The sequence below is a fragment of the Triticum aestivum genome, chromosome 4A (genome assembly GCF_018294505.1).
Source record: "Triticum aestivum cultivar Chinese Spring chromosome 4A, IWGSC CS RefSeq v2.1, whole genome shotgun sequence".
NCBI classification, from domain to species: domain Eukaryota; kingdom Viridiplantae; phylum Streptophyta; class Magnoliopsida; order Poales; family Poaceae; genus Triticum; species Triticum aestivum.
Window position 1 is genome coordinate 541,042,580 of NC_057803.1, and position 14,165 is coordinate 541,056,744.

General features: G+C 46.6%; 1 protein-coding gene across 1 annotated transcript; it reads right to left on the reverse strand.

Moving 5' to 3' along the window:
• Window positions 1–890: 890 nt before the first annotated feature.
• On the reverse strand, window positions 891–3,947 carry LOC123083895 (chaperone protein ClpC3, chloroplastic-like). Its single transcript, XM_044505770.1, has 8 exons — window positions 3,645–3,947; window positions 3,429–3,557; window positions 3,157–3,342; window positions 2,766–2,981; window positions 2,427–2,644; window positions 2,258–2,333; window positions 2,061–2,150; window positions 891–1,983 (listed from the first exon to the last, which is right to left on the reverse strand). The coding sequence occupies exons 1-8, from the start codon at window positions 3,945–3,947 to the stop codon at window positions 949–951; spliced, it is 2,253 nt and encodes a 750-aa protein (XP_044361705.1). The 3' UTR covers window positions 891–948.
• Between the last annotated feature and the right edge of the window lie 10,218 nt (window positions 3,948–14,165).

Below are 14,165 nucleotides of genomic sequence, written 5' to 3' on the forward strand. Positions count from 1 at the left end.
ACAAGTCCTTCGGAGCACACAAATAGGAATTCCTAAAAACCAACACGATAATGTATGCTGGTTAAGCCGGTCCTTTATCGTGAGTACCATGAGGTTCACCAGTGACCCGAGGCCTTTCCGATGGCCGGTAGGCGATGTATAGGTGATTGAGGCCCATCAGAGGAGAAAATCCTCGTCATCGGGCGGCGCCGGCGGTGGCCCGGTACCACCCAAGCATGCCATGCCAAAGCCAAACCTACCTGAGAGGAGGCACCAATGAGGAGGTGTTGCATGGTCTCCGACGCTTGGTCGCAATAATCATTTTGCGGCAGACGGTGTCGTGCCAATATCGCCAAGGTCCAGCATCAAAGAAAGAAGTGTATATAACCCCCAGAAGTATCACGTTTTGGCCACATAACCCCCTGACCTCTAAAACCGGGATCTTCATCCTCTCAACTTTCCAAAACCAGACAAATCACCCCCTAAGGCTCTCGTGGTGGTTTTGAGGATGGTTTTGCCTACGTGTTACACTGGCCAAGTTCACTTATATTGTCATCGCGTAGCATCCATCGCACGTCCATCTCAAAGAGAGGCGGTAGCATCCATCGCACGTCCATCGCACGTCCATCTTAAGAAAAAAAACTTGTTCGGATCTTCCCATGACTATGGAGCAATCATAAGCGAAATCAGATCTAGATCAATTTTTTTTCTTGTAACTCATTTTTAAAGGACGTGCTATAAATTACGAAGCTCATAGTTTAGCAAAGTTTACTACTACTTCAGTTTAGGGGCCTCATGTATGGCTTGGCCCCCACTTTGTATCCCACTGTCTGTGGAATTTTATCAATAAAAAATGACTTTTCCCCTAAAAAACACACAGCCACAGGCATCCCCGCATCATAAAACCAAAGGCCGGTCACAAAAGAAAGACTTTGACAATTGTTGATAGCAACAGTGGAAACACACTGGTCAGCCAGCCCGTCGGTTGTGGACGACCACGTTCCCCTCGGGGTCAACATCTACAGTCAACGAATCCCCTTCCTTGGCCTCCCCGGCGAGCATCATGTCCACCAGCTTGTCCTCCAGCAGCCTGGTGATGGCCCTCCGCAGCGGCCGCGCGCCGTAGCTGCGGTCGTACCCTTCCTCGGCCATCACCTCCTTGAACCTCTCCGTCACCCGCAGCTCCATCCCCTTCTCCCTCATCCGCCGGACCACCTCCTCCAGCATCTTGGAGGCGATCTCCTTCATCTCCGGCCTGGTGAGCTCCCGGAACACGATCACCTCGTCGAGACGGTTCAGGAACTCCGGCGGGAACCCGTGCTTCTCCCTCATGTCCTTCTCGACCATCACGCCCGTCATCTCCCCGCTGCCGGCGTTGGAGGTCATGATGATGATCGTGTTCCGGAAGTCCACCGTCCTCCCCTTGCCGTCCGTCAGCCGGCCGTCCTCCAGCACCTGCAGCAGCATGTTGTACACGTCCCTGTGCGCCTTCTCGATCTCGTCCAACAGCACCACCGCGTGCGGCCGCCGGCGCACCGCCTCCGTCAGCTGCCCGCCCTCCTCGTACCCGACGTAGCCCGGGGACGCTCCGATCAGTTTAGCAACGGCATGCCGCTCGCTGTACTCGCTCATGTGGAACCGGACCATGGCCTCCTCCGAGCCGTAGTTGCACGCGGCGAGCGCCTTGACGACCTCCGTCTTGCCCACGCCCGTCGGGCCGGCGAACACGAAGCTGGCGATCGGCCGGCTGGGGTCCCGAAGGCCGGCGCGCGAGCGGTGCATGGCGCGGCTCACCGCCTTGACGGCCTCGTCCTGGCCGACGACGCGCCGGTGCAGGGTCTCCTCCATCGTTAGCAGCCCGGCCGACTCGTCCGCGGAGACCCTCTCCACGGGGATGCCCGTCGACGAGGAGACGATGCGCTGGATGTCCGCCTCGGTGACCGTCGGCACGGCAGACGTGATCTTGGACGTGAGCTCCAGCTCTTCCATGCGAAGCTCTTTCGCCTGTAATCACATAGCATCATAATGGAAATTTTAAACGAAATGCGAAATCGTACTTGACTAATTTTCGATTCTATTACCAGCTCGAAATTCTGGCAACGGACGGCGTCGTCCCTCCGTTTGATGATTTCCTCACGCTTCTTGCAAAGATCTTTGACTTCCTCAGGTAACTGTCAGTGTCAGTACAGTTCTAAATTCAGATTCTCGGATCATGAAAACTAAACTGCGTGCAGGTTTACACTTAGGTCCATCATATGTAATGAGAGAAAATGTTCACCTTGCCATGTCGTAGCCTGACTTGAGATCCCGCCTCATCAATCAAGTCGATGGCTTTATCCGGGAGGAAACGATTACTGCAAACAAAAGATGGTGTTAAAAAAAGACCAAAAGGAACCGAAATATACTGAAACCATTAGAGAGAGGAACATTTGGTGGAATTCAGAAACCTGATGTATCGGTGCGAGAGCCGAGCAGCGGCGATCAGCGCTTCCATGGAATATTTGACCTTGTGGTGGTCCTCGTACCCCTCCTGGAGCCCTTTGAGAGTTCCTATGGCTTCATCAACCGTGGGCTCTAGAACTTTCACCGTCTGGAAGCGCCTCTCCAGTGCAGGGTCTTTCTCAATGTGCTTCGCGTATTCGTCGAATGTGGTGGCTCCGATGCACTGACGACCAAAGTTCCGGCGATCGATTTTGCGAAGAAAAATGATCAAGATGCTCGCATTTCATTTACTGACGATGCTGGTGCGACCAATCGACCAACTATGCACAACATTCTAGGCGTACCTGAATTTCACCTCTTGCCAATGCTGGCTTCAGTATATTGGCAGCGTCGATAGCACCTTCTGCTGCTCCTGCTCCTACCAGAGTGTGAACTTCATCGAGGAACAGTATTACCTCGCCGTTCTGTTTGATTTCTTCCATCAGGTTCTTCAGCCTTTCTTCGAACTCTCCACGGTATTTGGTACCAGCAACCAGAAGCCCCATATCAAGGCTGATAACCTGACATGATATAGACTACTATATTTATAACAAGAGCAGCTAACTAATTGTTCATCTCACACCAAACGTGCAGGACTGCTAAAGCTACAGAAATTCAAGATCAGAACATTTTTTGTACGAGACAGGTCAAAATTTTAGTCAAAAAAGAAGAGATGTCATCGGAGCCAGCACGAACCGTTTTCCCTTGAATTGTTTCAGGCACATCCCCGGCAACGATGCATAGAGCAAGCCCTTCGACTATCACCGTTTTCCCAACACCAGGCTCTCCAATCAGGCAGGGATTCTTCTTCTTCATTTTGCCCAAGATTTGCGTGACACTCTCGATCTCCTTTTCCCTTCCGACAACAGGTGCTAACTTCCCCTGTAGAAAAATGGCATGTCTTCTCTTTCAACATTCTCATTTGTGTTGAAATTAATTTGCAATGCACAGTCAGTCTAGTATAGTACCTCCTGTGCTAATTTTGTAAGATTCGTTCCATACTCCTCGAGTGTCGGCATCTTAGCTTCACTGCTTCCTGCCACAACACGAGCACCAACCGCTTGACCACGTGTGGCTTGAAAAATCCTTCGGAAGATCTGCGATGCAAGACAAATTTACGAAGCATGAACTCACAACTAGACATACATAAGCAGGATTCTAAAATCTAAATGAACTTTATTTACCTCATCAAGCGCATAGCCCACGGCAACTATAACAATGGTGTGTGCGACGATACGTGCTACGTTTGCAAGGTTGTGCTGGACTAAAAAAAGTCGTGCCTCCTCTTGTGCGAGAGCCATGACATCTAACGCGTGCTCAGTGAAACCCTCAAGCATTGCTCTGGTGACGAAACGATCATCCTTTTTCCCTCTCGACGATGAAATCCTCAAACCTTGCTCTGTTGATCTGAAGCCGAGGCCAGGAGTAACCGCGGGAGCGTGTGCTGCTCTTAGACCCGACACCTTAGCATTGCGGCGTTGAGCCATCGAAACCACCGAGGGACGCCTCCTGGTTATTTGGGGTGATCGAAGAGAAGGTGGCCCAAGCAAGGTCGTTCCTGCCACCACTGCAAGTGCAGCTCCATAGCCTGTGGATTGCAGATAATTAGATCAAGACAAGCAACGTTCAGATACTTCCTTAGAAAAATTCAATATAGTTCATGCATTCTGATGATCAGATCACATCGAGACACCGTTTTTTTAATGCAGAATCCTGGAAAGTTTTCTTCTATTTTGAGAAGAAAGGTTTCCGGAAAAAAGTACTAAACTGTGTAGTATTTTGAAACATGGCAAACTTATAGTTCAACTTTGTTCAGCTAGGCTTACACATATTTTCACGTAAACAACATTTGCTCCCTCTGTTCACTTTTATAAGACTTGTAGACATTCCAGACAGCGTGCAAAACAGCTCAATTTCAGCTGTCTGAAACGACTTATAAAATAGAACAGAGGGAGTATCATTATTAAGAGGACAGATGAAACTCTTTATTTAAATATAGCATACAGATGCAAACACCAGCCCTGTTTGGATTGAATGTAATTTTTCTGTGCTCCCCGTTATGTAGAGCTCAATGTACCAACATGCACTAGTATATATCAATTTCTTACCAAATCATAAACTGGTTTAAATTTCCGCTTGACCTGTCGTCTGTTACTTAAATTTCCATTTGAAGCAACGACACGAAAACACGATCCCTAAAGTCCGCTACTCCTCAAACATACACTAAAATTGGTGGCACAAAAGAAGTTATCAGGCATGATGCAAGTATGATGAAAAATGACTAGAGGCTACTAGCTTATGCAACGAGCATATTCGTGCGAGGAGGACCTGCAATCCGCATCGCGTTGAGAGAAGGGCTGGCCGAGACTTGGGCCAGTTGAGGCTTGAGCAGAGGGGCGTAGCACTGGCTCTGCAGGGCCATTATTTCGTGTATATTTAGAGAACCTGTCAATGCAAGATAATAGGATCAACTAGTCATAAAGCAGTGCTTCCACACGTTCTATATGATGATATTACAAGATGTTCTAACACTTATCAATCAATCAGAAAAACACCAACGATGCATACCTGGAATCTGTATCGTGTTAAGGGAAGGGCTGATGTAGACTTGGGCCAGTTGGGGCTTCACCAGAGGGACGTAGCACTGTAATGCCATGGTTGTGACTTGTGAGTATATTCAGAAAACCTGTCAATGGAAGATGATTAGTTCAATTAGTCGAAAACCAGCGCATCCACACATACTATATGATGATATCACAAGTGTGTACGACTGAAGTGGAACACATAAGAATGTTTGGGGAGTTCTATAAGGACATAAGAATGTTTGGAGAGTTCTGTAAGGACATAAGAATGTTTGTAGAGTGCTGTAAGGCTTTAAAAAAACTAAGCAAACCCATAACAACGAATATTTGAAAAGTGGACTCTATTCAAGAAAAAAAGTGGACTATGTTTAACTTTAAATCCAACACCATTGCCATCCTGAGCCGGTCAATAGGAACATACATTAGTTTCAAACTTTCATTGAGACCAATGGCACGGCCAAATTAGCTTCATGAGCTGATACGCACATTCCAACATGAGATCAAAACTGGTATATTGCCATCAGCTTGTTAGCAATTGTCTCCTTCTTTTCTGCTTGCATGCCCATACGTACAATTGTTTTTTTAATCTCAGAACTGTTGCAATCATGTAATTGGTTTCCTCATTTATAAAAACATGAATAATATTCCTTCAATAGTTTAGATTTAGGAGATTATATGCATGCATGCAGTGAATTTTAAGCTCTGGTTTGTTATTTTTTGAATCATGTTTAGTTTACTGATAGCTCATATTTTAATGGACATAAGCTTTTGCAGATTGCATGTAAGTGCGAATTCAAGAATGCATCAGATAAATATAGAGTTTATCCTTGTAAATACTTCCCCCTTCTTAATGAAAAGGTAACGCTCCTGTCGGTAGCTAAAAAAAGCATTTATCATGGATAAAGTATATAAAAGATCCATACACGGCCGTAGAATCGTGTTAGAATTAAGCAGTGTGTAGAATTATATGATACTCCCTCAATCCCTCCCACAATATAATTAAGATTGTTTTTCAAGCTTGAAAATGATCTTATATTGTGGGGCGGATGGAGTAGTTGATTATAAAAGTGAGTTAAACTCAAGTGATAACTCTAACAAAATTAATTAGATGCAATGTTTCGCAAACTATATTTGCAAATTGGTGCTTGTGTATTAATGGAGAACTGCATGCATGTATGTGTATATACGGAGTAAATAGATACGATAGAAAGTACACTCTGGTCCGGTAAACAAGCAAGAAAAGAAAAGAAAAGAGAATGAAAAAGAAGAACAAGAACAGAAACGAAACGGAGTCATCTATTTTGGAACGGAGGGAGTATATACTACGTCTACAGCGACCCACCATGGATCAAAACGACCTGGCTTGACCTAAACAGGACCGAAGCAAAGACCCATACAAGACCAGAATCATAGCAATGGCCGGTCGATGGAGCTGAATATCCAAGCGGGCACGTAGCTCCTGAACAAATTCCGGCCGTCCTTATCCTCTCTCTCTCTCTGTGTTGTGTATCGCACGTGTCCGAAAAAACAGGCACTGAAAGATTGTGCCAGCTACGATAAGGAAACGTAAAATTCTGCTAGGCCAAGGCTTTCCTTTCATGTACGCATTTTTTTTTTTGCGGGAATAGGCTTTCCTTTCATGAAGTGGACCGATCGAAGCTGAAAGATCCACGCGCGCGTGCGCATACTACGAATCTCAAAGCACACACGCCTGCCGCTGCGCGCGCGTGACGACCGGATCCATGAACGGGCGCCGCGCAATGTTCGGACATATAAACCTGGTCAAACTCTAATTGGAGCACTAATCGGCATCTTAGGAACCTCTGCCGACCGATCAACTCGATCGATCCAAAGCATGGCGGCCAACAAGAGCTCACGGGCGGCACCCCCGGTGCCGGTGTCTCCGACGACGACGACCGTGCACCACGTCCCCGACAAGCTCCTCAGGCTCATCTTCGAGCGCCTCGGCTGGCCCCTCTGGTTCGTCCGCGCCGCCGCCACATGCAGGCGGTGGCGCCGAATCATCCTTCACGTGTACATCCCCCGTCGACAACTACTGCACCCCCTCGTCGTAGGCAGTTACCGCAACAACCGCGCCGCGCTCGCCCGCGGCCCCGTCTTCGTTCCTTCCCCGCTCGCGGTGGCCGCCGTGGAGCGCCGCCACTTCTCCCTCGACTTCCTCCCCGGCGGTGGCGGGCCATGGGAGATCATCGACAGCTCCCGCAGTGTGCTGCTCCTGGCAAAGAGGAAGACAGGGTGGATGCGCCGCTGCTTCCCGGACCTGGTGCTCTGCGAGCCGGCCACGCGGCGCTACCAGCTCATCCCGCGCATGGAGGAGATGAAGCACGAGCGCTACTTCGGCGCCTTCCTCTATGGAGACGGAGCCATCAACGTGGGCTCGTGGGAGGAGAAGAGCTATAACCAGTCCACGTTCCAGGTGGTCTGCCTGCTCTACCAAAGGCACGACCGCGTGTGTGAGGAGATTGGCAGGGCCAGGGTCTGCGTCTTCTACTACTACACTCATTGTGGCAGATTGGTCTTGAACCGTCCGCCAGGATGGTACCTCAAGAAGGAGTACCATGGGCCGTCGTCTCTTAATCTTCATGGTCCAGAATCTCTCTATTTCTTGGGGCGCACGACACATTTTCCGTATTGGGGTATCAAGCATGATGATCGAGCCTTGCTGCTTTTTAAAGGATATACCGAAGTCTACAATGTGCCCGACGTCGCTCGAGGGTCGGTCTTCCGTCTTGTTGATCATACCAGTCAGTACGACAAGATTCGTGTTGTTTGCTTGCATGGCAGCACTCTACGGATCTTTGTGGCGCTGTTTTATAATATGGAGAACTCGGTGCTTGAAAAGAGCATCCAGTTAACGGAGGCTACAAGTGGGCTGGTAGGATACAAAGAGGAATACCTGCGAGGTGGTAGCGGTGCCCTGGAGATTATTGCGGCCGACAAGGGGTCTGTAGTCCTCGCCGCAGCAGCAAAGGCGTGGATGTTCTCGGTCGACCTTGAGACCATGGACGTGGCGGAGTACAAGTGCAAGAAGAATGACGACGTCGTGGCCTATCCTTGTGAGCTTCCATGGCCACTCACCCTGAATGCTTGTAAGGTTTGGTGTAAGTGAAGAAACTGGTGGAAGCACCCACGCCCCACGATGTTCTCATATCTGTACTTGCTTTTGAATATGTAGGTTTCGGTCATATCATTAATGTGGGAAACAATGCTAAGCGATGCTACTCTTTTGAATGTTGTCTAGACTTCGTTTAATATTTTGATATACGGCATGTACAATGCTTCTTTTTCCGCTTTTGGAATATTTTTGCGCCTAGTACTACAATATCAACACTTTTGTTGCGGATGTGTTGTGTGTCTCAGTTTGCAAAATCCAGTGAGGAGAAGACTAATCAAATTTGTATCCACCAACAAGTGTTGCTGACCATTGGCTTGATGGAATACCAAATATGTTTAGTATGATAATATGGTTTTTTTTTACCGAGGAATGCCACTACGAGGAACTAACTATGGACGAATGTCACACCAAAAAAAAAGTTCAGGGACGAAAGCCACACCTTGCGATTAGTTGAGGGACGAAAACTTCACTTTACTAGTGTTTGCCATATCACATACATCAACCTATGCACCTGCTCATACCCGCTTCCTCTTCTTCTAGAATAGACAAACCAAGCAGTCCCAACATCAACACAACTCAGTTCTAATCTGTTAGAGGAAATAATATTATTTGGAAATCATGGTAAGAAATATGTGCACTATTCGGCTAGAGTTAAAAGCAAGGCATCTGGAAAAAATATATCCAAGTATCATACAACTGTTATAACAGATTCATATCATAGTATATCGAGCTTCGCAAGGGTGGCGGCCGGGAGTTCCTAGACTTGGTGGCTAGGCTAGCGATGGAAAGGTGCTTCAAGATTGCTGCTGTCTATTCGCTCACTAGGGCTTTGAGAGCTATCGGTCTGGATGCCTTAGTAGTCACTAGTAGAAAACAGGGCTTTGGTCCAGGCCGGGTCAGCCCATTAGTCTCGGTTCAGTCCAGAACCGGGACCAATGAGGGCATTGGTCCCGGTTCGTGAGCCCAGGGGGCCGGCCGGGCCACGTGGGCCATTGGTCCCGGTTCATCTGGACCTTTTGGTCCCGGTTGGTGGGATGAACCGGGACCAATGGGCCTCGCTCCCCTCCCGGTTCATGCCACCAACCGGGACCAATGAAGTGCCTATATATACCCCCTCGCGTAAGAGCAAAGCACACTGCTCTGTTTTTTTTAGCCGAGGGGGAGAGGGCTTGGTGGTGCTCTAGCTCACCTCCTATGCACACAAGGTGTTCGATGGAATGCCCGAGCCACACTACTTAAGCTTTCTCCTCTCCAAGCTCGACCTCCAAACTCCATTTTCCACAATATTTGTCTAGATTTAGCGGTCCGTCACACCCCGTCCCTGTCTTCACCGCCGTCGATCACCCGCGCCGAGCTCATCGCCGGCACCACCGTGGTGAGCCTCTTGTTCTTATCTTCTTTCTGAAAGGAAAAATATTCTTACTTGTATGTTTACATAGATACTTGTATTATTTTTTTACTTTTATTATTGCATCTTATATAGTGCGATGGTTTTGGTATCCGCCCCCGTCGGCCCTCGTCCTATCTATGATTCGGATGTGGTATATATATTATCTTTATAACTATTGGTTCATTGATTGTTTATGAAAATTATACCGACCAACGTGACATAGATTTTATTTATGTAGGATGTATGTGAATCGGAAATGCCAACCGACCCTATTGTAGAGAGGTTAAATTTAGTTGAAGAAGAAAACAATTTGTTGAAGGAAAAAATTAAAAAAAATTGAGGAGGAGAAGATGATATTGGAGTTGCATGTTGCGGATGTCGTCGATGATCACAAGATCAAGATGGATGCAATGCGCTTGAAGATTAGAAAGATTAGAAAATATGCCATTCATAGCGAGGCTTGGTATCATTATGCCATTGGATCAATTGTTACCTTGGTTGCGATTATGATCACATTTGCTTTCGCATTGAAATGTTTTACATAGTTTCAATGTATGGTTTAATTAATTAGATGCTCTGGAGAGCTATATGTTGTTAGATGAGAACTATGTATGCACTTTGGTTTTAATGTGATGATGAACTTCTATTAATTTGGACACTTAATTATATATAATGCACACAGATGAACCGGCAATGGATGTACGGTGACAGACACACCTGCGAGTACATTAAGGGCGTGCATGAGTTTCTCGATGCGGCTGAGGCAAACAAGCAGAATGGTTTTATGTGTTGTCCATTCACTGAATATGGGAATACGAGGTCTTACTCTAACCGGAAAATCCTTCACTCCCACCTGCTTTACAAGGGTTTTATGCCACACTATAATGTTTGGACGAGGCACGGAGAAATAGGGGTTATGATGGAAGACGAAGAAGAAGAAGAGTACGATGACAACTATGTGCCCCTGAATACGGTGATGCTGCAACGGGGGGAGATGGTGAAGATCAAGAGGAACCAGACGATGTGCCCAATGATGCTGCAACGGGTGAAGCTGCTGAAGATCAAGAGGAACCAGACGATGTGCCCGATGATGATGATCTCCGCCGGGTCATTGTCGATGCAAGGACGCAATGCGAAAGTCAAAAGGAGAAGCTGAAGTTCGATCGCATGTTAGAGGATCACAAAAAAAGGTTGTACCCCAATTGCGAAGATGGCAACACAAAGCTCGGTACCGTACTGGAATTGCTGCAGTGGAAGGCAGAGAATGCTGTGGCTGACAAAGGATTTGAGAAGCTACTGAAAATATTGAAGAAGAAGCTTCCAAAGGATAACGAATTGCCCGACAGTACATACGCAGCAAAGAAGGTTGTATGCCCTCTAGGATTGGAGGTGGAGAAGATACATGCATGCCCTAATGACTGCATCCTCTAACGCGGTGCATACAAGGATCTGAAGCATGCCCGGTATGCGGTGCATTGCGGTATAAGATCAGACGAGATGACCCTGGTGATGTTGACGGCGAGCCCCCCAGGAAGAGGGTTCCTGCGAAGGTGATGTGGTATGCTCCTATAATACCATGGTTGAAACGTCTGTTCAGAAACGAAGAGCATGCCAAGTTGATGCGATGGCACAGTGAGAACCGAAAGAAAGATGGGAAGTTGAGAGCACCCGCTGACGGGTCGCAGTGGAGAAAAATCGAGAGAAAGTACTGGGATGAGTTTGCAAAGGACCCAAGGAATGTATGGTTTGCTTTAAGCGCGAATGGCATTAATCCTTTTGGGGAGCAGAGCAGCAATCACAGCACCTAGCCTGTGACTCTATGTATGTATAACCTTCCTCCTTGGATGTGCATGAAGCGGAAGTTCATTATGATGCCAGTTCTCATCCAAGGCCCTAAGCAACCCGGCAACGACATTGATGTGTACCTAAGGCCATTAGTTGAAGAACTTTTACAGCTGTGGAATAGAAATAGTGTACGTACGTGGGATGAGCACAGACAGGAGGAATTTAACCTTAAGGCGTTGCTGTTCGTGACCATCAACGATTGGCCCGCTCTCAGTAACCTTTCAGGACAGACAAACAAAGGATACCACGCATGCACGCACTATTTAGATGACACTGAAAGTATATACCTGGACAAATGCAGGAAGAATGTGTACCTGGGCCATCGTCGATTTCTTCCGACCAACAATCAATGTCGAAAGAAAGGCAAGCATTTCAAAGGCGAGGCAGATCACCGGAAGAAGCCCGCCATGCGTACCGGTGATCACGTACTTGCTATGGTCAATGATTTACACGTAATCTTTGGAAAGGGTCCCAGTGGACTAGCTGTTCCGAATGATGCTGAGGGACACGCACCCATGTGGAAGAAGAAATCTATATTTTGGGACCTACCCTACTGGAAAGACCTAGAGGTCCGCTCTTCAATCGACGTGATGCACGTGACGAAGAACCTTTGCGTGAACTTGCTAGGCTTCTTGGGCGTGTATGGGAAGACAAAAGATACACCTGAGGCATGGGAGGACCTGCAACGTTTGCACGAAAAAGACGGCATGCCTCCGAAGTAGTATAAAGGTCCTGCCAGCTACGCTCTTACGAAAGAAGAGAAAGAAATCTTCTTTGAATGCCTGCTCAGTATGAAGGTCATGACTGGCTTCTCGTCGAATATAAAGGGAATAATAAATATGCCAGAGAAAAAGTTTCAAAACCTAAAGTCTCATGACTGCCACGATTATGACGCAACTGCTTCTGGTTGCATTGAGGGGGCTTCTACCAGAAAACGTCTGATTAGCCATTGTGAAGCTATGTGCATTCCTCAATGCAATCTCTCAGAAGGTGATCGATCTAGAAATCGTACCAAGGCTAAGGAGTGATGTGGCGCAATGTCTTGTCAGTTTCGAGCTGGTGTTCCCACCATCCTTCTTCAATATCATGACGCACGTCCTAGTTCATCTAGTCGACGAGATTGTCATCCTGGGGCCCGTATTTCTACACAATATGTTCCCCCTTGAGAGGTTCATGGGAGTCCTAAAGAAATATGTCCATAACCGCACTAGGCCAGAAGGAAGCATCTCCATGGGCCATCAAACAGAGGATGTTATCGGGTTTTGTGTTGACTTCATTCCTGGCCTTAAAAAGATAGGTCTCCCTAAATCGCGGTATGAGGGGAGACTGACTGGAAAAGGCACTATTGGAAGTGACTCAATAATATGCAGGGACGGATATTCTTGGTCTCAAGCACACTACACAGTTCTACAGAACTCTACCTTGGTGACCTCGTATGTCGATGAACACAAGAACAGTTTGCGCTCCAAACACCCGGAGCAGTGCGACGACTGGATTACATGTGAACACATCAGGACTTTCAGCAGTTGGTTGGAAACACGTCTCAGAGGTGACAACACTGTTTGTGATGAGTTGTACTTGTTGTCCAGGGGACCATCTTTGACTGTATTGACTTACAAAGGATACGAGATAAATGGGAATACATTTTACACGATCGCCCAAGATCAAAAGAGCACTAACCAAAACAGCGATGTCCGCTTTGATGCAGCAACCGAGAGAAAGGACACATATTATGGTTACATAGTGGACATATGGGAACTTGACTACGGACCTGATTTTAAGGTCCCTTTGTTTAAGTGCAAATGGGTCAATCTGTTAGGCGGCGGGGTACAGGTAGACCCACAGTACGAAATGACAACAGTGGATCTGAAAATCTTGGGTATACTGACGAACCATTCGTCCTAGCCAATGATGTGGCACAGGTTATCTATGTGAAGGACATGTCTACCAAACTGAGAAAAAGAAAAGATAAGGAAGCGAATACATCATATGATGAGCCAAACCGCCACATAGTTCTTTCAGGAAAAAGGGACATCCTGGGAGTGGACGGCAAGACAGACATGTCTAAAGATTATGAAAAGTTTCATGAAATTCCTCCCTTCAATGTCAAGACTGACCCAAACATCCTGATAAACGATGAAGATTATCCATGGTTACGGCGTAATAAGCAAATGACACAAGCGAAGAAAAAGTGAAGACTTTCTCCCGCAACTATTATGATGATACCATGCCAACTTTGTAACACACGAGTATGCTATGCCAACTTTTTCAGAGTTCATTTAACTATTCAACTTTGAAAACTAATGGCACTAACAAAAAGTTTATAATTTTTCTAAAACTAATGGCACTAACAGAAAGTTTATAATTTTCGGAGTTCATTTGGAATTCATTTGAAATGCTTTTCAATTTCAGGGTCTTATAGCTCAAAAAAATCAGTAAATGCATGAAAAATAACAAATGAAGTCAGAAAAGGGTTGAAAATTGATGATGTGGCTTTGAATGGTGCATTTTGAACACAGAAAAAATATGGAGTTCAAATAAGTTCAAGAAAATGAAATTCCTTTGTAACAGATGATCTTTCGTCCGAAACCCTGATACTTCGAAAGAGATTGTCCGTTTTGTACACGAAGTGCATCCAGTTTTTGCCGTAACCATCTCAACTTTGTTTCACATGCTATGTGGGTGAAATGATGATACCATGCCAACTTTCAACCTTTTCGGAGTTCATTTGAAATGCTTTTCAATTTCAGGG

What these genes read in the sequence shown, in the direction of transcription:
- LOC123083895 (XM_044505770.1), bottom strand. Translation starts at nt 3,947, where the DNA reads ATGGCTCAACGCCGCAATGCTAAGGTGTCGGGTCTAAGAGCAGCACAC. An exon ending in TTACAAAATTAGCACAGGAG is followed by an intron (nt 3,343 to 3,428) that starts GTACTATACTAG and finishes ATTTTTCTACAG; the next exon opens with GGGAAGTTAGCACCTGTTGT. An exon ending in TCAGGCTACGACATGGCAAG is followed by an intron (nt 2,151 to 2,257) that starts GTGAACATTTTC and finishes TGACACTGACAG; the next exon opens with TTACCTGAGGAAGTCAAAGA.